Source organism: Schistocerca cancellata, chromosome 5 (assembly GCF_023864275.1).
Source record: "Schistocerca cancellata isolate TAMUIC-IGC-003103 chromosome 5, iqSchCanc2.1, whole genome shotgun sequence".
NCBI lineage: Eukaryota > Metazoa > Arthropoda > Insecta > Orthoptera > Acrididae > Schistocerca > Schistocerca cancellata.
In genome coordinates this window covers 299,333,670-299,354,606 of record NC_064630.1, presented here as the reverse complement: position 1 = coordinate 299,354,606, position 20,937 = coordinate 299,333,670, and the positions used below count along the sequence as shown (strand labels likewise).

Genomic DNA, 20,937 nt, shown 5'->3' with positions numbered 1-20,937 from the left:
GTACACAATCAAAGGCAGAGCAACTTGTGAAAGCACCCACATGATTTACCAACTGACCTGCCTACACTGTGAAACTTTCTATGTGGGAATGACCAGCAACAAACTGTCCATTCTCATGAATGGACACAGGCAGACAGTGTTTGTTGGTAATGAGGATCACCCTGTGGCTAAACATGCCTTGGTGCACGGCCAGCACATCTTGGCACAGTGTTACACCGTCCGGGTTATCTGCATACTTCCCACTAACACCAACCTGTCAGAACTCCGTAGATGGGAACTTGCCCTTCAGTATATCCTTTCTTCTCGTTATCCGCCAGGCCTCAACCTCCGCTAATTTCAAGTTGCCGCCGCTCATACCTCACCTGTCTTTCAACAACATCTTCGCCTCTGTACTTCCGCCTCGACTGACATCTCTGCCGAAACTCTTTGCCTTTACAAATGTCTGCTTGTGTCTGTGTATGTGCAGTTGGATATGGGTGTGTGTGCGAAACAAAGATGATGTGACTTACCAAACAAAAGCGCTGGCAGGTTGATAGACACACAAACAAACACAAACGTACACACAAAATTCAAGCTTTCGCAACCAACGGTTGCTTCATCAGGAAAGAGGGAAGGAGAGGGAAAGACGAAAGGATGTGGGTTTTAAGGGAGAGGGTAAGGAGTCATTCCAATCCCGGGAGCGGAAAGACCTACTTTAGGGGGGAAAAGGACAGGTACACACACACACACACACACACACACACACACACACACACACACACATCCATCCGCACATACACAGACACAAGCAGACATGTGTAAAGGCAAAGAGTTTGGGCAGAGATGTCAGTTGAGGCGGAAGTACAGAGGCAAAGATGTTGTTGAAAGACAGGTGAGGTATGAGCGGCAGCAACTTGAAATTAGTGGAGGTTGATGCCTGGCAGATAACGAGAAGAGAAGATATACTGAAGGGCAAGTTCCCATCTCTGGAGTTCTGACAGGTTGGTGTTAGTGGGAAGTATTCAGATAACCCGGACGGTGTAACACTGTGCCAAGATGTGCTGGCCGTGCACCAAGGCATGTTCAGCCACAGGGTGATCCTCATTACTAACAAACACTGTCTGCTTGTGTCCATTCGCTTGAATGGACACACATCCAAGTGTACATGTGCGAGTGTATACCTGTCCTTTTTGCCCCTAAGGTAAGTCTTTCCGCTCCCGGGATTGGAATGACTCCTTACCCTCTCCCTTAAAACCCACATCCTTTCGTCTTTCCCTCTCCTTCCCTCTTTCCTGATGAAGCAACCGTTGGTAGCGAAAGCTTGAATTTTGTGTGTATGTGTGTGTGTCTATCAACCTGCCAGCACTTTCGTTTGGTAAGTCACATCATCTTTGTCTTTAGATATATTTTTCCCACGTGGAATGTTTCCCTCTATTATATTAGAGGAAAACATTATAAAGAGGAAGGCTTCCAAATAGTAATTATAGGGCATTACTGAAGATCGGCATACCACTTTGACAAATGGTGCCATAGATGACATTTTAAATTTTCACAACACTATAATGTGATATTCATTACAAATGATCAATGTATCAAATGATTAGTGTTTTGTAAGTAAAATATAGGGCCCGATAGGTGACCGGGTCAAAGTAAATGGATCAGTTTGTACCGTAAAAAGTTATAACAGATTCTTAAGATATGACATCACTGCCCAAAGTTGACAGGTGGTATCCCATTCTTCAGTTAACCCAATTATAGAATATGAGCCAAATTTTGTTTATGATATACTGAACAGAGTACATAAAACACAGTAAATGGTACAGATTAAAAAATAATTAGTTACAAAAAATTACTTTAATAATTAAATTATGAAACAGAACTGAAATTTGCACAAAACTCTAGGAACCTTTCCAATCTGAAAATCACATACCTATGATTTTTTAAAATATTCAAGGAAGCATGTTTGTTTTCTATTTCTCCTAGACTCTATGGCAATCATTTCTTGCTCCAAATGAGCAAGTTGAACTACTGTTCAGTCCTCAAGTCTATGGGCCATCATATATCTCCTGAATGTTTCAAAAGCTTCAGCTGCCTTAGTATATGAGGGCACAGGGTCATCTTCCTTGTCACTGTCACTTTCACTACCACTATTATTCTCCAAGCTTCTCTCTGCAGTCAGCGCCTCAATACTTACTACTCCTGTGGTAGCCACGTTGTCATCCACAGACGCGATGTCCTCAAAAGTGACAGAATCACTGCCTATTAATTCCTGAAACTCTCGCAAATCACTTGTAACATCTTCCACAGGAGCTGCCATCTCATTCTCACAGAATCCCGCTTTTGTGAAACAGTTTTTAATAGTTTCAGCACTGACTTCCCTCCAGAAGTGCATAATTAAATTCATTACCTGTAAAATATTCAGCTTCAGTTGTGAGCTCTGCTGGCATCCCGGTTTTCTTTGGTCCATCAAATTCAAGGCCTTTTTTACAAGGGCTGTCCTATATCTAACCTTAAGGGCGTGTAATATTCCCAAGTCCAAAGGTTGCAGATGGCTGGTGCAGTTGGGTGGCAGGAAAATTACTTTCACGTTTCTCAGAAAGGATATGTCTGGTTGATGTGCCGCACATCTATCCTCAAACAGCAGCACTTTTCTTGCAGCACTCCCCATTTTGGCATCAAATTCTCTGAGATGTGCTTGCTGAAACCAAATTAATAAAACTTCCTCCATTTTGTCGTAAGCCAATGGTCTCAAATGCATACGTTTCGAATTTCCACAATTCTCAAACCCTTCCATTATCGATGATCTCCACGCGACTCACACCAGGAGAGGCCTCCACTTTTTAATAACAGAAACCTTCTCTTCCAGAGAAATGTTCTTCCGCTTTTCACTCATGTCCACTGATGAAAGCTTAAAAAAAACATTATATCGAAGACACACTCTCACTAGACACACAAACTGTTTGCTGCTCAGCTCACGCAACATGCTACGAATACAAAGCATCAACTGAAATGGTGCCAAAAAGATCGCAAGCAGAATGTGTGTCACGTCATGTGACCGGGTTCTGCTGCTGACATATGAAACAGGCTGAGCACGGGCTTTCCGAGCCGGTACAAACTGTGAATACACAGAACGGAAAACGATGTGTCTACATCTAGTCACTTAAACGTTATAAAGAGGGAAATAATTGACCAGGGTTCCAAAAATATGAGTATTACATGGAGGAAATTGTAATATAGAGGAAATGGAGTAAAGAGGAAAATTCAACATTGTTTATATGGGCTTTTAGTCAGGACCGAAAAAACGGACGTAACATAGAGGAAAACATTACATGGAGGAACGTTATAAAGAGGTTTCACTGTGTATAAAGAAACAAAAACAAAACAGCGCTAGTGAAAACAATTATTGCAGATGAACAGAAGCAGCTAGGTCGACAACACAGAAAATTTTGTCAAGTCATCTTGTATCTTTCTGCAGTCACTCAACCACACCTTACTGTACAACACAGCATCATGAGGAAAGAAATGCAGATTGCTGCCCATCCAGTCCAGCAAATCATTTATATATATATAGAGAACAACAACGGTTCTATGACACTCTCACACGGCACTCCTGACGATACCCTTGTCTCAGATGAACACTTGCCGTTGAGGACGACATACTACATCTACAGCTACATTTATACTCCGCAAGCCACCCAACAGTGTGTGGCAGAGGGCACTTTACATGCCACTGTCATTACCTCCCTTTCCTGTTCCAGTCGCGTATGGTTTGCGGGAAGAACGACTGTCTGAAAGCCTCCACGCGCGCTCTAATCTCTCTAATTTTACATACGTGATCTCCTCGGGAGGTATAAGTAGGGAGAAGCAATATATTCAATACCTCATCCAGAAACGCACCCTCTCGAAACCTGGCGAGCAAGCTACACCGCGATGCAGAGCGCCTCTCTTGCAGAGTCTGCCACTTGAGTTTGTTAAACATCTCCGTAACGCTATCACGGTTACCAAATAACCCTGTGACGAAACACGCCGCTCTTCTTTGGATCTTCTCTATCTCCTCCGTCAACCCGATCTGGTACGGATCCCACACTGATGAGCAATACTCAAGTATAGGTCGAACGAGTGTTTTGTAAGCCACCTCCTTTGTTGATGGACTACATTTTCTAAGGACTCTCCCAATGAATCTCAACCTGGTACCCGCCTTACCAACAATTAATTTTATATGATCATTCCACTTCAAATCGTTCCGCACGCATACTCCCAGATATTTTACAGAAGTAACTGCTACCAGTGTTTGTTCCGCTATCATATAATCATACAATAAAGGATCCTTCTTTCTATGTATTCGCAGTACATTACATTTGTCTATGTTAAGGGTCAGTTGCCACTCCCTGCACCAAGTGCCTATCCGCTGCAGATCTTCCTGCATTTCGCAACAATTTTCTAATGATGCAACTTCTCTGTATACTACAGCATCATCCGCGAAAAGCCGCATGGAACTTCCGACACTATCTACTAGGTCATTTATATATATTGTGAAAAGCAATGGTCCCATAACACTCCCCTGTGGCACGCCAGAGGTTACTCTAACGTCTGTAGACGTCTCTCCATTGATAACAACATGCTGTGTTCTGTTTGCTAAAAACTCTTCAATCCAGCCGCACAGCTGGTCTGATATTCCGTAGGCTCTTACTTTGTTTATCAGGCGACAGTGCAGAACTGTATCGAACGCCATCCGGAAGTCAAGAAAAATAGCATCTACCTGGGAGCCTGTATCTAATATTTTCTGGGTCTCATGAACAAATAAAGCGAGTTGGGTCTCACACGATCGCTGTTTCCGGAATCCATGTTGATTCCTACATAGTAGATTCTGGATTTCCAAAAACGACATGATACTTGAGCAAAAAACATGTTCTAAAATTCTACAACAGATCGACGTCAGGGGTATAGGTCTATAGTTTTGCGCATCTGCTTGACGACCCATCTTGAAGACTGGGACTACCTGTGCTCTTTTCCAATCATTTAGAACCTTCCGTTCCTCTAGAGATTTGTGGTACACGGCTGTTAGAAGGGGGGTAAGTTCTTTCACGTATTCTGTGGGTTCTATTATTTAAGATGTCTTCGAGCCACTTACATATCAGTGAACTTATTGCTTATGCTCGTACTTTCGTTAACAGACTGCAATGGGGTATCGTGTTGGATGCTTTCCAGAAATCTAGAAATATGGAATCTGCCTATTGCCCTTCATCCTTAGTTCGCAGTATGTCATGTGAGAAAAGTGCAAACTGAGCTTTGCGTGAGCGATGCTGTCTAAAACCATGCTCATTCATGGACATAAGCTTCTCAGTCTCAAGAAAATTTATTATATTCAAACTGAGAATATGTTCAAGGATTCTGCAGCAAACTGATGTTAGGGATTTTTGTCTTTGAGTCTGTTCTTTTACCTTTCTTGTATATGGGAGTCACCTGCACTTTTTTCCAGTTGCTTGGAACTTTGCACTGGGTGAGAAATTGGCAATAAATCTAAGCTAATTAAGAGGTGAATGCTATAGAGTACTCTTTGTAAAACAGAATTGGGATTTCACCTTGACCTGGCAACTTATTTGTATTCAATGCTTTGAGTTCTTTCGTAATGCTAGGGATGCTTATTATTATGTCATCCATACAGGAGTCTGTTCAATGTTCAAACGACGGTATGTATATGATTCTCGTGCTTGATTGGTTTCTTAAGTGCAAAAGTTAAAACTTCAGTTCTCATTTTGTTATCTTCAACTGCCATACTAGGTTGGTCAGTGAGTGACTGGATGGAAGCCTTTAGACATGTTTAGTGATTTTACATATGACCATAGGTTTTTGGGTTCTCAGCCAGATCTTTTCTTAAGGTATGACAGTGGTAGATCTATGCTTCAGGCATAGATGTTCTCACAGATGCACGAGTCTCTACTATCTTTTGCCTGTTGCATTTTGCATGCACACTTTTGAACTGAGAGTGCAACAGCCTTTTGTTCCTCAGAATTTTGTGAATTCTGTTGTTAAACCATTGTGGATCCTTTCTGTCCTAAATCCAATTATTAGTCACATACTTCTGCAGACCGTGAGTTACAATATGTTTAAACTTTGCTGATTATTGCAGAATGTTTTTTCAAAACTTTATAAGTGCAACAGATACAGTTTTCACCTAGTTAGATATGTCCGAGCATTTGGATTTTTACACAACTACTAGATCTTGATGACATTAATAAAGTGTCCTAATGAAATATATTAAAATCTAATTTTTATAACAGTGTATTAAGATGCGATTCTTCCAGTTTTCTTCAAAAGTCAATAAAATATTATAATTACTGCTGATATCAGCTATGTTTCCTTCTTTAATCCCATGTATTTTTTCCACACTATTTTTTATGTGCTGTTGTGTTTATTAGATGCCTGCATTGTTGTAAAATACAAATTTTTGCATGTTTTTGACTTTATTGAGAATACAAGCAATAATAACAGGAATACAGACGCATAATACATTAATGGCAGCGATAACTATTTTAATATAATTGTTCAGCTTGCATCATTATTATCAACACTACATGAAGTATGAAATGAATTACACAAAAAGTATTACATGTACAGTCACATTGTTGTTGTCAAGTTTTCATTTTACATCTAAGGGTGTTACAAAAAGGTATGGTCAAACTTTCAGGAAACATTCCTCAAACACAAAGAAAGAAAATATGTTATGTGGACATATGTCCGGAAATGCTTACTTTCCATGTTAGAGCTCATTTTATTACTTCTCTTCAAATCACATTAATCATGGAATGGAAACACACAGCAACAGAACGTACCAGTGTGACTTCAAACACTTTACAGGAAATGTTCAAAATGTCCTCCGTTAGCGAGGATACATGCATCCACTCTCCGTCGCATGGAATCCCTGATATGCTGATGCAGCCCTGGAGAATGGCGTATTGTATCGCAGCCGTCCACAATATGAGCACGAAGAGTCTCTACATTTGGTACCGGGGTTGCATAGACAAGAGCTTTCAAATGCCCCCGTAAATGAAAGTCAAGAGGATTGAGGTCAGGAGAGCGTGGAGGCCATGGAATTGGTCCGCCTCTACCAATCCATTGGTCCCCGAATCTGTTGTTGAGAAGCGTACGAACACTTCGACTGAAATGTGCAGGAGCTCCATCATGCATGAACCACATGTTGTGTCATACTTGTAAAGGCACAGGTAGAGTATCCCGTATGAAATCATGATAACGTGCTCCATTGAGCGTAGGTGGAAGAACATGGGACCCAATCAAGACATCACCAACAATGCCTGCCCAAACATTCACAGAAAATCTGTGTTGATGACGTGATTGCACAATTGCGTGCGGATTCTCATCAGCCCACACATGTTGATTGTGAAAATTTGCAATTTGATCACGTTGGAGTACATACTGACGAAACTAAAATGAGCTCTAACATGGAAATTAAGCGTTTCTGGACACATGTCCACGTAACATCATTTCTTTATTTGTGTGTGAGGAATGTTTCCTGAATGTTTGGCCGTACCGTTTTGTAACACCCTGTATACATTATTCGTCTAGGACATCTTTGTAAAACTCCTTTGCATCATCTGGAATTTCAAAATACTTTAGCAGGGCAAACATGTCTTTCTTCTTTTTTTATGCTTGCCATATTTTGTTTTGGTAAACGGATGGGTGTTGGTAATGTTGGCTGGCATGATTTCTTTCATCTCAGGATGTCAACTCGTACTGAATCTCCAGAGAACGTATCACTCAGTGACACATTAACAATTTTCTTTTTCCTTTTTTATATGAGATGACACACTGTCTATTCATTTTGAATGGTAACTTGGATTTTAGTACTTCCTGTGCACTATGTTTTAGATTTTCAACAGTCCAGTCTGTCTTTTGAACTCTGAGAGCACCATACTCTTCTAAAATATCATAATATTATTTACGAGACATGATGCTTTCTTTTTTTCTGGAAGACATCTCAATTCTACCAAACACTCGGTCTGGAGGCGTGTAGCTACGGCCATGAATAGGGAAGAAGTAACAAATATTATTGAATTTTGTATTCCTTTTTAAAAATGCCATCATACAACCTCTTTCTTTTTTTTTTTTTTATTTTTTTTATTTTTCCTGCTACAAGAATCTGAAAATAGATGTATAGTAGTGGCGGGTTTTTATCTAAGTCAGGAAGTAAGTCCAGCAAAGCGAAAGAAACTTGATTGCATTCCCTTGAAGATTCTGTCTCCAACCAGGTGTAAAAATTCGTGCTTTCCGTTTTTAGCTCCTTAGTGTGGATTATGACGAACTTGATTGTATAACCATACTTGTCTATCTTAGTACACATCACTGAGTGATAGTTTTGGAATAGGCTGGTTTTGCTGCACATCAAAGCAAATCTTATGACTTAGGATTATCTTACTTAATTATACCATAAAATCACTTTGCATGACTTTTATGTAATCTGTGCCTAGTTTGTAGTTCATTCTTCTTCTGCAGAAATGTTTCTGCTTTTATTTCCATTAAACCAACTTTACAAGAGGAACAGGTATCGGTATGAGGAGTCCTGAATGATAAATTTAAACGTTTGTAAAATATATGCTTGCATTTTGATAAGTACCATTGTTTCAGTCCTATTTTTTTTCCTTTTTCACAGAATCTCTTGAACATTTTATTGACTGTGTTATGTGAAGGCAAATAACTTCTTGTAGACTTTGTCCTTTCATGGTGGCTCTCTCTGCATTTATATATCATTCCAAATGGCAGTGGTTACTGCCTTATGATCCTTTCCTGTTGTGTCACCTCCTCTTCTTTCCTCTCTTTTAGTAGCATCCCTTCTTTATTGAACGTGTGTGCTAGGTAAGATAACATATCCGTTGACATGCCAGATACTCCTTGGAAAGAGGCAGCACAAACTTGCACCGCTTCACCGTTCCCTTTTCTAATGATATTCTTCATTATCACTGTTTTCTTCCTGTTTGCATTCATGGTGTCCACCACTCTACACTGAAATATTAAGAAATTTTAACAAAAACTTATCTTGATCCATTTTATTTAATGATATTATGCAATGATGGAAGTATGTCTTCATAGTAGGAAATATCTTCATATTAGAGCTCAGCAACTTTGTATTCTTTCATTCCTTTAGCTTTTGGAGGCAAAACCTCAAGCCCATGATTGCATTTAATCATAGGTTCCTTTTTATGCTGTTTGCTTTGCATTTCAGGTCGATGTAAGCTGTTCTTGAATTTGGATTTTCCCCCATCAGAACGTACTTCGACCTGTATGCTGTTCTCAGAATCATAAGAATCATCATCCATTCTGCTTCTGCTTGCAATAATTTTTTGTAGATGATCATGTGAGCATCGAGTAAATACTTGTCTGGAAGTAATTTGCAGGTGTTCCGACGACAATAAAGGCTTGTTGCAACAATATTCCTTCCAGTAAATATTGTTACAGTAATGAGTAACATTGCATAAAGCAACCAGTATATTCCACTGTTGCTAACTGCTTGTTGTGGAGAGAGATCCAAGCTACCAGAAAGTAATTTTTTTGCATTTGTCGACTCTTCTGTAACTGTAAGAATGCATATATCGTGTTTTGCTAATACCTTTTGATTTAGTGTGTTCATACACAAAGCAGCAATTGACTTTTTAAAGCTTGCTTCAGGGGTTGATGTTAAAGGTCAACATTATACCATACACGCCCGTCTCACCAGAATTAAGTGATGCCAGTTCACTACCTAACTTAGATGCTAACAACTGTTCGTTTGCTCTTTCTAGCAGAAACACTCTCCTAACCTTCTTGACTGGTTTATTCTCTTTCGTAACTGTAGTTGCCATAATGACATTGTGATCACTAATCCCCATCTCTATACTGATGCTGTCAATAAGGCCTAGCCTGTTTGTAGCTACAAGGTCTAAAAGATTTCTATTGTGTGTGGGCTGTTAAACTAGCTTCTCTAGACAGTTTTCAGAAAATGTGTTTAAAAGTACTTTGCAAGACTACCCCAGACAACTCTGGGAACAATGCTGCAAATTACAAGCTCTGCTTGCACCCTGTGTGCAAGGCCAGCAATCTTCACTACATCCGCCAGTCACTTGTATGAACTGAGGACAGCCTCAGAACCAATGCGACAGGAATTGTTGGTGCCAGTGTGACCCACTATGAACACTATCTTCCTAAAGGCCTCCATAATGTGCTTAATGTTGGAGCTAGCGATAACCAGCGAACCCTTATGACATGTAACCAATAGTTGCCTTCAGAGTGACTCTCATACTCAGTCTTGTCAAGGCTAGGAACTGCCGTTAAATTACAAACGGAAGTTCATTGTGCTGTGGCATACATATGTACGTAACGTCCAGTCAGTTTACTTGTCCAGTCCAAGGTTATAAGGTTATATTCTCTCTAATGATATCAACAGGATGTTGAACATAACTTCCATTTCCATTTCAGAGTTGTGAAGGAAGAGAGAGCAATTTGAATAATTCCCCTCTTTTTACTGGAAAGAAATTATTTTTCCTGTGTAGGCTGTTCTTTTATTATGTAACAAACACTTTCTTTCTTTATTTAGCAATTAACTGCTTTCACCTTGTAGGTTGTTATCAAGCTACATCACAATAAAGATGGTAATGATGTATTCCACACTGTGTGTGTAGTAAATATATACTTCTGAAGTTGTGAACATGAAGATTTAATGTATTGTGAATTTTTCTGTAAGACAGAGGCCACCAATGTTCATTATTACCACATAAAAATACTTGGATGTTAATTTAGAATTTTGAAGCAATATTGATGGTGGAGTATTGTAATGCCAGTTATATCAGATTTGCTACACCATAAGTATTGTTTTTATGCAGGTTACCTTGAAAACTGACCATCTAGTATTTGATTTTTGGCTAGTGAGTAACAGATCATAAAATCTTTTAGCTTTCTCTTTTTACTAGTCTTAAAGAACGTGGTAATAGTACTTAAAAGCATCTGTCTGATTTTGTGGTGTCGGTGCTTGATTATGTTTGATAATTCAACATTGTTCACTGTCGTTTGTTAATTTTTATTTTATTTTTCAGTATCACCAGTCAATAATATGGAGCATAATGAAAGTGAACCACAGGAAGCCCAAAACAGGATATCACAGCTGATAGCCAGGAAACGATCTCAGTTGATGCGACATGCAAAATCTCAGAATTCAGAAGAAACTTTAAGGCTGAAGAAAAATGGCAGACATCATGGACGGTTCATGAACACTTTTCATAAGCCGCCAGGTGGTTTTGTCAGTGATACTAGTGACAGTGAGGCAAGTGTTGCAACCAAAAGGCTGCGTACAACAGAAAATGATGAAAAATACAGAAAAAAATACTCGAAAGGCATTGACTCAAGAAAAAATGGTAGTTTGTTTCATAATACAAAGTGCAAAATATCTGTTTCTAAAGCTAAGAGTAAAAGAGAACTGAAAAATAACTGTGATATTAGGAAACATAGGTTAAAGTATATGATAGCATATAGTGACTCTTCAGATGATAACAACAACAACAGCAACAACAATAATAATGATGATGATGATGATGACGATGATGATGACGATGATAAACGTGAAAATAATAATGATAACGATAATGATGATGGTGATGATGATGAGTACGAGGAAACATGGCAGCCATATGAAACAAGACGCAAAGTGTGGACAAAAACTGTAAAGCGTACCAAAAAGTCTTCTGCTTTGGAAAATCAGAATTGTGATTCTACCTCAAAGAAAATAGTCACTGTGGTACCTACTGAAGCTAGCACTAGCAATGTACAATTTTCAGACATTAGCAGTAACCGTATTAGAAAATTCTATAGGAAAAGGAGAAAATTGCATGGTGAGAAGAGAAGAAAAATAAATTTTGATATTTTGGAAACTAGTTCTAGTGGTGATGCAGAGACAAATAACTTTGATCCAGTAATGAGGAGTTGTGAATGTAAGTCAGAATGTTCAAAGAATGAAGAAGGGTTGGAACAAGAAAGTACAGGGAATCTCACTAATCGCAGCAAGGACAGTACATTTGACTCAAACTTTGAAGAGGAACAAAAAGAGAATTCTGTCTCTTGTGTTTCAGAGTCTGGTTTGATTGCAAAGCAGAAAGTTCCTATTTCAAAAAACAATGGGGCCTTAATCTCAGTGTCAGTTCCATATGGTAGATGTTTTGAAGCTTCTGATGTTAACTGCTCAAAATCAGATGTTTCCAATGTACATTTGAACAAAAATTGTCCTGAAAATTCTGTAGTGAGTCACCTTGCATCAGAAAATGCATCAGTTTATTCAACACCCAATGGAAAGCAAAATAACAAATCCATGGAAGAATATGAAACACCAGATAGTGGAATAATTGTGAAAGAATGTACAAGTACTGGAAGTGCAACATCTGTTCAAGATACAGTTTGTCAACCTAGCTGTAGCAGTAGAGATAGTGTCCATGTGCAAGAAGCTTCTCATAGCACTGGGAGCAGGGGTGCAGATTGGACAGTTTTTAAGAAGTTTAGAATAAAGAACAGAGATAGAATTAGAAGAAATTTCAGAAGTCGTCATGATGATTCTGAGTCTCCTTAAAGGATCTGTGAGCTCATATCATCATAATTTACATTATTTTTTGTGTAGGCTATTTAAGAGGGCTGCCAGCATTACACAAGAAAGTACTCAACAATTTTTGTGCTGTATCAGATGTCAAATTTTGCTGCCACCCTCAGTTTGGAGTTGATAGTCAGCCACTGGTGCCTAAAATATTTTGATTGATTACATTTATTGGTGAAACGACGTGAGAATTACTGTTGTAGAAAAGTCTTCATAAACCATTGAAATATTATTCCATATTGAGTGGCTTGAGTGATGTAATTTCAGGAATACCTCACAAATGGTTTTATAACCAGTGTTAAGTAGTCTAGCATGTGTTACAACATTTTGATCATATGAACTAATTCCATTGTTCTTTTGTTTTGTTTTAGTACATTTTTTAGTGTTGGATTATTATTGCAGTTTAGCATATTAGAGCAAATTGATCTTCCTCCTGTAATTGAAAGATAAAATACTAAAATTCTGAGTACATTTTATTTAACATTCTCTAATTTATGATTTATTGTGTGTTATTTTTCATTTTTGAGAGTCTGTTAGTGACATAAAGTTACTGAAGAAGTATTTTTTAATTACATAAGTTGTCTGTAAAGTCCATGTTCTTTCAGATGTTCAAACAATGTCACTTTTTGTGGGTAGCATTAAATGTAAATCTAGTCAGTATGGTGAAGGACTGATCATATATTGTAAAGAGATATATGTTGAAACTTATACTTCCATAAAAATATGAAGCTTCTTCTTTTTCTGTAAACTTTGCAAAGTTTTCTGTAATTAAATTTTACTGATACATAATGTTAAGTGTCAGCTTGTAAGTTGTATCCACACAAAATATGATAGAGACAATTACATACCATATTTTATGCTGATTTCATTTTTATGTATTTTGTAATAAACCTTATTTTGCCATTTGGTAGTTCCGATGATTTGCTTTAGATAAGTGTTCCTTCAAATGAATATTCAAGTGTAGTAAACCACTTCATGAGTGATTAATAAAAAATTTATGTGGTCTCTGAAGAGAGAAGGAAATAATTATTTCAATTGCAGCTGGTATATTAGAAAGAAAACACAAATTTGAAGAGAGATAGTGCCTCATTATTGAGTATCTACATATGCCTTATGGTGAGTGGGCAGAGCAACTGTAAGTAAGAATCAAATTTCTGAAACTTGAAATCACAAGTGTATACCACACCTTCAATGTGGCATTGTTGGATGACATCTGAAAATACATCTTTGTTCTAGTTTATGTATTAATCTAGTGCAAGGGTAGTAAAGAAGAGTGATCAGTTATCATTCCAGTAATAGTAATTTTTTAGGAAGAAGTGTGTGCATTTTGTATTCTTCATTGCTCCCATTATAAGAAATGACAGATTATATTTGTAATGATTTAGGAGTAAAGGAGATCACTCACCAAGTAGCAGAAGTGTTGAGTCATCAACAGGCGCACACAAAAGAGAGCGAAAACTTTGCTAGCTTTTGCTACGACTAGTGTCTTTACTGCAAATTGTCCCATGAACGTTCTGGCACCAGACGTGAAATTGAACTACATCCCTTCCTACCTTTTGCTGGTTTTCTTCTACCTGGTATTTGCTATTGCACTCCCTGCAACCTACCCCCAATCTCCTTTATTGCAGTCTTGCATATTCCTACATTCTGCTTGTGCCAGCCCCTTGACTTATCCCCCCCCCCACCCCCTCCCCACCCCAACCCCCCACCCCCAATCGCTGTCATGGTCCCAACACCTCCTGTCTCTCCACAGTTCTCCAGTTTCTTTGTTGGTATTATTTATAAAATGAAAGATGGTATGAATTTCAGTAGAGTTGCCGTGCAGTATTTATAACATTTTTAAGGAAGAAAGAACAAACACCATCAAGATTTGGAAAATTAGAAGATATGGAATGTACCTTTTAAAATTAATTTAGTATTAAAAGTGCAGTGGTGCAAAATAGGTAGACATACAGCACTGCAAAGTAGAGGAGAGGGAACTGAGTGTCCTGAATAAATTTTGAAACTGTTGCAAACAAGTTTCTTTTGGGTTACAGTAAATATGATACTTGCAAAGTGAGGCCATTTTGTCCTGCATTGGGGACCTGTGACATTTGGAACAGATTAGATTATAAAATTCATTGTCTTCATCATATGCTACTTTATTAAAATTTATTCCGGCTTTAGCTTTTCAGGCATCATAAATTTATAACAAGAAAATTGTTTTATTAAATGTGTGAATAAAGTGAACAACTGACCAAACGATTGCAGCAGCAGTATATTAGCATGTAGTCAATACCTAGAAAAACAATAGGGAGTGCATACTGAAAGATAAAGTTACAATGACCTCACTAGTGGCACTAGCAGAATACCAAGTGCAGATAATGGAAAGTGCATGTATGATTCAGATTCATTGTTGACATATTCATGTTCTGGATCAAGGACGAGGATGCCTTATTCACAATCCACATTCGCATCACCTTCTCCCTATTCACTTCATATTCAGCCCAACAAGTGATCTTCTTCACTGTTGACCTCCACATCAAGAATGGCCACATCGGTGACTCGTCCACATCAAATCTATCGTCCACCAACAACACCTCTGCTTCAACAGCTGTCACATATTTCACAACAGGAAGTCCCTCTCATATGGCCTAGTCATATGGGGTCATCAAATCTTAGTGAAAAACAAATCCTCTCCAAATATGTCAAGCATTTCACTGAGGCCTCCACAGAATGAAACTGCCCTCTCAAACTTGTCCAGAAACAGTTTCTGTGCTTTGTCGCCCCAGTCACCTAAGATCCAACACTTACCCACAGTCTGGCCAAATAGGATTACCCCTATCATGATTCAGTGCCACCCTGGACTGGAGAAACTGAGTCACATTCTCATACAGAATTTTGACTACATCTTTTTGTGCCCTGAGATGAGAAATATCCTCTTTACTATTCTCCCCAACTGTTCCACAGTGTTATTACACTGCGCACTGAACCTACGCAACATCCTTGCCCATTCCTACTCCACCCCTACACCCAGCCCCTTGCTCCATGGCTCACATACCTGCGATAGACACAGGTGCAATCCTGTCCAATGAATCATACCACTGCCACCTACTCCAATCCAATCACAGGCAATTCATACCCAGCAAAGCCAGGGCCACCTGTGAAAGCAGCCTTTTGACCTACCAAATTAATTACAATCATTTTGCTGTATTCTACATGGACGTGACAACTAACAAGTTGTCTGTTCCCATAGCTAAGAGACAGCTGTACCGACAAGGTGTTGAATTTGCTGCGCAACACAATGTGATGAACTTCAGTGACTGCTTCACAGACAGTGCAACCTGTATTCTTCCCAGCGACACCAGCGTTTCTTAACAGAACAGGTGAGAACTCTCCCTGCAACATATATGTTGCCCCATCCTAGTCCTGTAACCTTCCTAGTCACAGCCTTTGCTAGTCCCTGTCCTCTGCCTGCCTAGGGTGTCATAGGTTGACAATATGTTCACTCTACCTGTTCCCACATGAGGCGCTTGACGAAGGGGTTCTCAATGAACTGCTCACTCAACTCCCCCAACACTACTTCTTTTGTTGATTCCGATGCACACAAAGTGCTTTGGGGGTCTAAAACAACATACCCCAGGGGTAGAACAATGTAGAGCCTTTCATTGAAAATGGCACCAAGTGCATGCTGAAGCACTGCAACAGAATTGTTTGCTGATATCAATCTCTTGGTACACACCCTGACCCTTGCACATGTTGCTCCATCGGAAGTGGTCAATGAGCTGCACTCAAGTGTCACTTTCCAAGCTGGATTCACCTGCTAGGCAGAGCAGTGTCCAAAAGAAAACCACCATTATGGGTACACACCTTGGGTAGACTGGGCAGTTTACAGCCACATTTCTGTGTTTGAACACGATGACAGTGTCCAAGAATGAGTCAATTGTATTATAAAAATTATTCCACACATAACTGAAGCAGTCTTCAGGTCAGCTGAGAAGGCAGCCTGTAACTTCGAATGCCGGTGCGCAGCCATGGGTACATTGAAGTGCTGGCCAACTGAAGAGAATCTTGCAGCATTTTGGGTAGCAAGGGCAAAATGTTGTCAATTATTTGACACACTAAAAGAGATTTTGGCAATAGCTCCTGAGCACCATCAACCAGAACACTAAAAGTACAGTCATATGGGATAGGAGGGGGGTGTCTTGTGGCCACTGTAATGGGGAATTGAAGTTTCCAGACTAACCCACAAGAATTTACCCAGACAATGGCAGCCTATTTTTTTCTTAGTTATCAGCTTTCTAACGCTATAGAGTGGCTGCTGAGAGGCGCAGTTAGGATTTCAGTTCCACATGATGAAGAATACAACTGCCCCTTTTTCATTTGGGAGCTACATTCTGCATTATCTGTGACTCTTGACATGTCACTATGTCATGAAAGTGTCCATTATAGTAAGTAACAGCACCTCACAAGGTGGAGCAAAGAAATCCTCCTTGCACTTTTAACTGCATTTGGACATCAGGACACTTTCCTGACTTGAGGCTAGAGACAATTTAAATTCCACTTTTGAAACCTAGAAGGTCCTCACTAACTGTTCTGAAACCTTGGTGTGGATGGTCAACTGTCACTTTGTCTGGATCTTAAAATCCAAACAGCTCCTTAGTTAATTTCACTGTGGGTTCAGGAAATAATGCTGCACCTTTCATAACCTGACCATCCTGGAACCAGCTATAGAGTAGGCTTTCCTGTGACATCGTCACTTGATTTTTTTCACACCCAGAGGGCCTTTGATACTAAACGGAAGCATATTATCCTTGGGCAGTTCTATGAATGGGGTTTTCACAGATGTCGTCCTTCCTCCCTCTGTTTCAGGTTCAAGTTGGTAACATCCCCTCTGATCAGTTTGAGCAAGAGAACTCAGTCTCTCTCTCTCTCTCTCTCTCTCTCTCTCTCTCTCTCTCTCCCCCTCCCCCCCCCCCCCCCCCCAATCCTCCACTCACTTTCAGTCCTGAGTTGAGGAAGAGGGACACTGTTCTTAATTTTAAAGACAAGGTGAGGTTTCTGGGCATCACATTTGACTCTTAAATGCCACACCTTTGGGACCTAAAGACTGCCACAAAAAACACTCAGTATTTTAAAATGTCTTAGCCACAGTTTATGGACAACAGACCAAATTTGTCCACTTTATGGAGCCTTCACACAATTACAACTTGATTGTGGGTGATTGGTGCACGGTTCTGCATCACTGTCTTATTTAAAAATGTTGGACATGGTGCACCATGAATGAATTTAGGTGGCTACTGTGGCCTTTAGAACCAACCCCATGTAGAGCCTTTGCACAGAGGCTAGTGAGCTGCCACTTCACATCAGGTGATGAATCTTCATGGTGCGACAGGCCAATGAAACACTGTCTGTGCCATATACACCTGCACACCATACCCCCTTGCTCTGCCACCAGTGGAAGGGCTTTTTGATAATTGATGAGTAATGATTTCCTACAGGATCTGCACAAAGGACTGCCTGTTAGAGATAGGTACGGCTGATTTCAAAATTTTATGTCAAGATTGGAACAGATGACCATTGTGGCTCCTATAGAGGCCCAGAATTAATTTATACTTGATGCGTTACAAGAAAGATGGCACTCCCACTCATAAGTTTCAGTCTCTGATTTTTAACATTTTAGATAGGCTTCCCAATTTTACAGCTGTGTAACTCGATGAATCCCAGAAATGGGACTCTCTTGGCTGTTGAATAGCGTTCCCCAACTGTGTCTTCATGATATGCCTTCTCCTTGAATACACTGTATTTACTAAAGAGCTCCATGCAGTCCTGAAAACACTCAAGCAGATAGCTCTCAAGGTATATGTTTTAGACCCCGTGTTTTACTGCACTTTTTTACTTCAATTGATCATACCGTATCCCTAAACATTAACCTCTCCTCCTGGGACACAGTGTATTAAAAGATGTAGAATGGAGCGGCACTATAAATCACCTCATTTCACGAGTGATAGGAGTATGTTATACATAATATATATAAAAGTTAAAAGCATAAAAACAATTTAAAACATGCCTAAAGGCTGTATTTATACAGTTGCATCATAAAGGTATCATATGAAAAGCTTATAACATTACCTCATATTGGTTATTTACTCAAAGTTGAAATTAGATCCCAGTACTGATTTTTAAAAATGTTCAGTTACCTGTTGATATCTTAATAGAATGATACTTAAAAAAGGTGGACTTTGTCTTCTGAGTCTGCAGCACATGCTGGAAATCAAGAATTTAGTACTATATGCATTTGCATAAATAAATACAATGCTTCTCAGATCCAAGTGTCAAATGTTCTTGAAGTACAATGTAATTAACTTTTCATGACAAAGAGTTATTTCCACAGGAACATTAGACCAGCTTTACAACTCATAATATCTAAGGAAATATCAGCTTGACATTTCAGGATTAGAATAATACAATTACAGTCTTCTTTTGTTTTTTCCAATCAACCTCAGAATTGTTTGACTCCAGAGCTGATGGGTCACTCAAATCTGTGCCAACAATACATGGAGGGTGCAAAATGACTCCTCTTGCAGAGGTACTGCAATTGCTGTTTCCCATAGGATAAACATGTTGTTCCTTTATATAACTTGCCCCCCTTGAAAAATAAGCAAGAAATATTTGAACTCATATATAATATTCTGTCATATCATATTGTGTCACTCATCAGAAAGGCAAACATAGGTTTACACACCACTCTTCACAATGATATGTAACATGGCGGGTAGTACTTCACATAGCAGCTGCCACACAACTTTGTATGTGGTGACATATAATAGAGAACATTGTATTGAAAGCAAAGAAAATATAAAATATGCATGAAATGTAAATGTAAGATGGCTTTAATAAAAATGTAAGAAAGTAAATAGTGATATAAATATTGAATGAAAATGTAGCACCTCTGAATGCAGAAGTATGCAAAACTGTCAAGATGATGACACCAGTCAGACGACCTCCGGCTAATTATAGACAGCACCAGCAGCTAACCAGGTGGCATTACAGACAGTCAATCAGCTTGTGATGACATCGGTGAATCATGAGGGTATTATTGGCATGAAGCACATTTCCCACAATCAAGACAGAAGCAATTACAATGAGCTAACTGGTGGCTAGACAACATCTAGTTGTACTCTATCATAACAAGTGTCTCAAGATTTTTGTGGTTAGCACAGAATTCAGTCTCTTCTAAGTGTTGAGTAGAGCACCTCATTGTCTTGATGTAACTCTGACTGGATGCCATTCATGGTGTGTCCAATGGTGGTGTAACTTTTATTTTGTGTTTAACACTTGGACTGCCACAAGGCCACCAACAGATACAGCAGTCTCACATCTGATGCTACCTGACTGATGGTGACCAGACCAGACCAAGCCAGACTAGACCAGTTCACATTAACAAAAAATTGAAATCACATTAAATTATTCCACTTCATCCTTATTTATACATGTGTCTACAGGTCAAAATTATTTTAAACAATCTGGAATTCCTACAGATATGTCGCATCACAGTGTAACAGTTCAACTCTGCCCACCATGAGGACACCAGTTGCTGCAGATCAGTTATTTCACAATGAGAATTAGAAACAAAAACTAGTTGCAAACAATAGGTAAACTATAAATGAAAAGAAATGGTTTCAGACACATTATACAATTTATTGAGTAGACAAGTAGAACTGACGTGCAGGTGCACAACATTAACTGCATTGAGAATAACATGGAGCTCACAGGCATGTATCGCAATATTCACAGAATGTGACAACTTTCTTCAATCGTTTCAATGCTACAAATCTCCCACAAATTTCAGAAATCTTCAAGTATCTCGGGCAGCTGCCTTTTGTAGCGCCTGTTATTGGACAGTGGGGCTGTGAAAACTTTTATTGGCATCTAGAGAACATTGAACAATGTGTTGTACCCAGTTTCCTGTACACAGGCATCAACTAAGTCGAGAACTACAAAGGACTGCAAGTAGATCTGTAAGGACTCAGAAGTGTGACCAAGCCTAAACTGATAAAACAGTGACAACCCGAGATCGCATTTACAGGCCATATTCATCCATGTATGTTTTTCATCATCAAGCCAAATGTAATTGTGATTGTATTACGAGGTGCGTTCAAGTTCTAAGGCCTCCGATTTTTTTTCTCTGGACTGGAAAGAGAGAGAAACATGCGCATTGTTTTAAAATGAGGCCATGTTCATTGTCAATACGTTCCAGAAATGGCGGCATTGTACGGCAGATGGAATTTTACCGCCAGCGGCGAGAATGAGAACTCTTTTAAACACTTAAAATGGCGACGTTTTCCTTACTTGAA

General features: G+C 39.2%; 1 protein-coding gene across 2 annotated transcripts in view; it reads left to right on the top strand.

Annotated features, from left to right (window-relative positions):
* Positions 1–13,594, top strand: part of LOC126187876 (DDB1- and CUL4-associated factor 5) — a 101,913-nt gene extending 88,319 nt beyond the window's left edge. For both annotated transcript variants that reach the window (XM_049929208.1, XM_049929209.1), the window contains exon 10: positions 11,061–13,594. In XM_049929208.1, coding sequence (XP_049785165.1) covers positions 11,061–12,580 — 1,520 coding nt within the window. In that variant the 3' untranslated portion in view covers positions 12,581–13,594. The remainder of the gene's footprint in view (positions 1–11,060) is intronic.
* Positions 13,595–20,937: the final 7,343 nt, after the last annotated feature.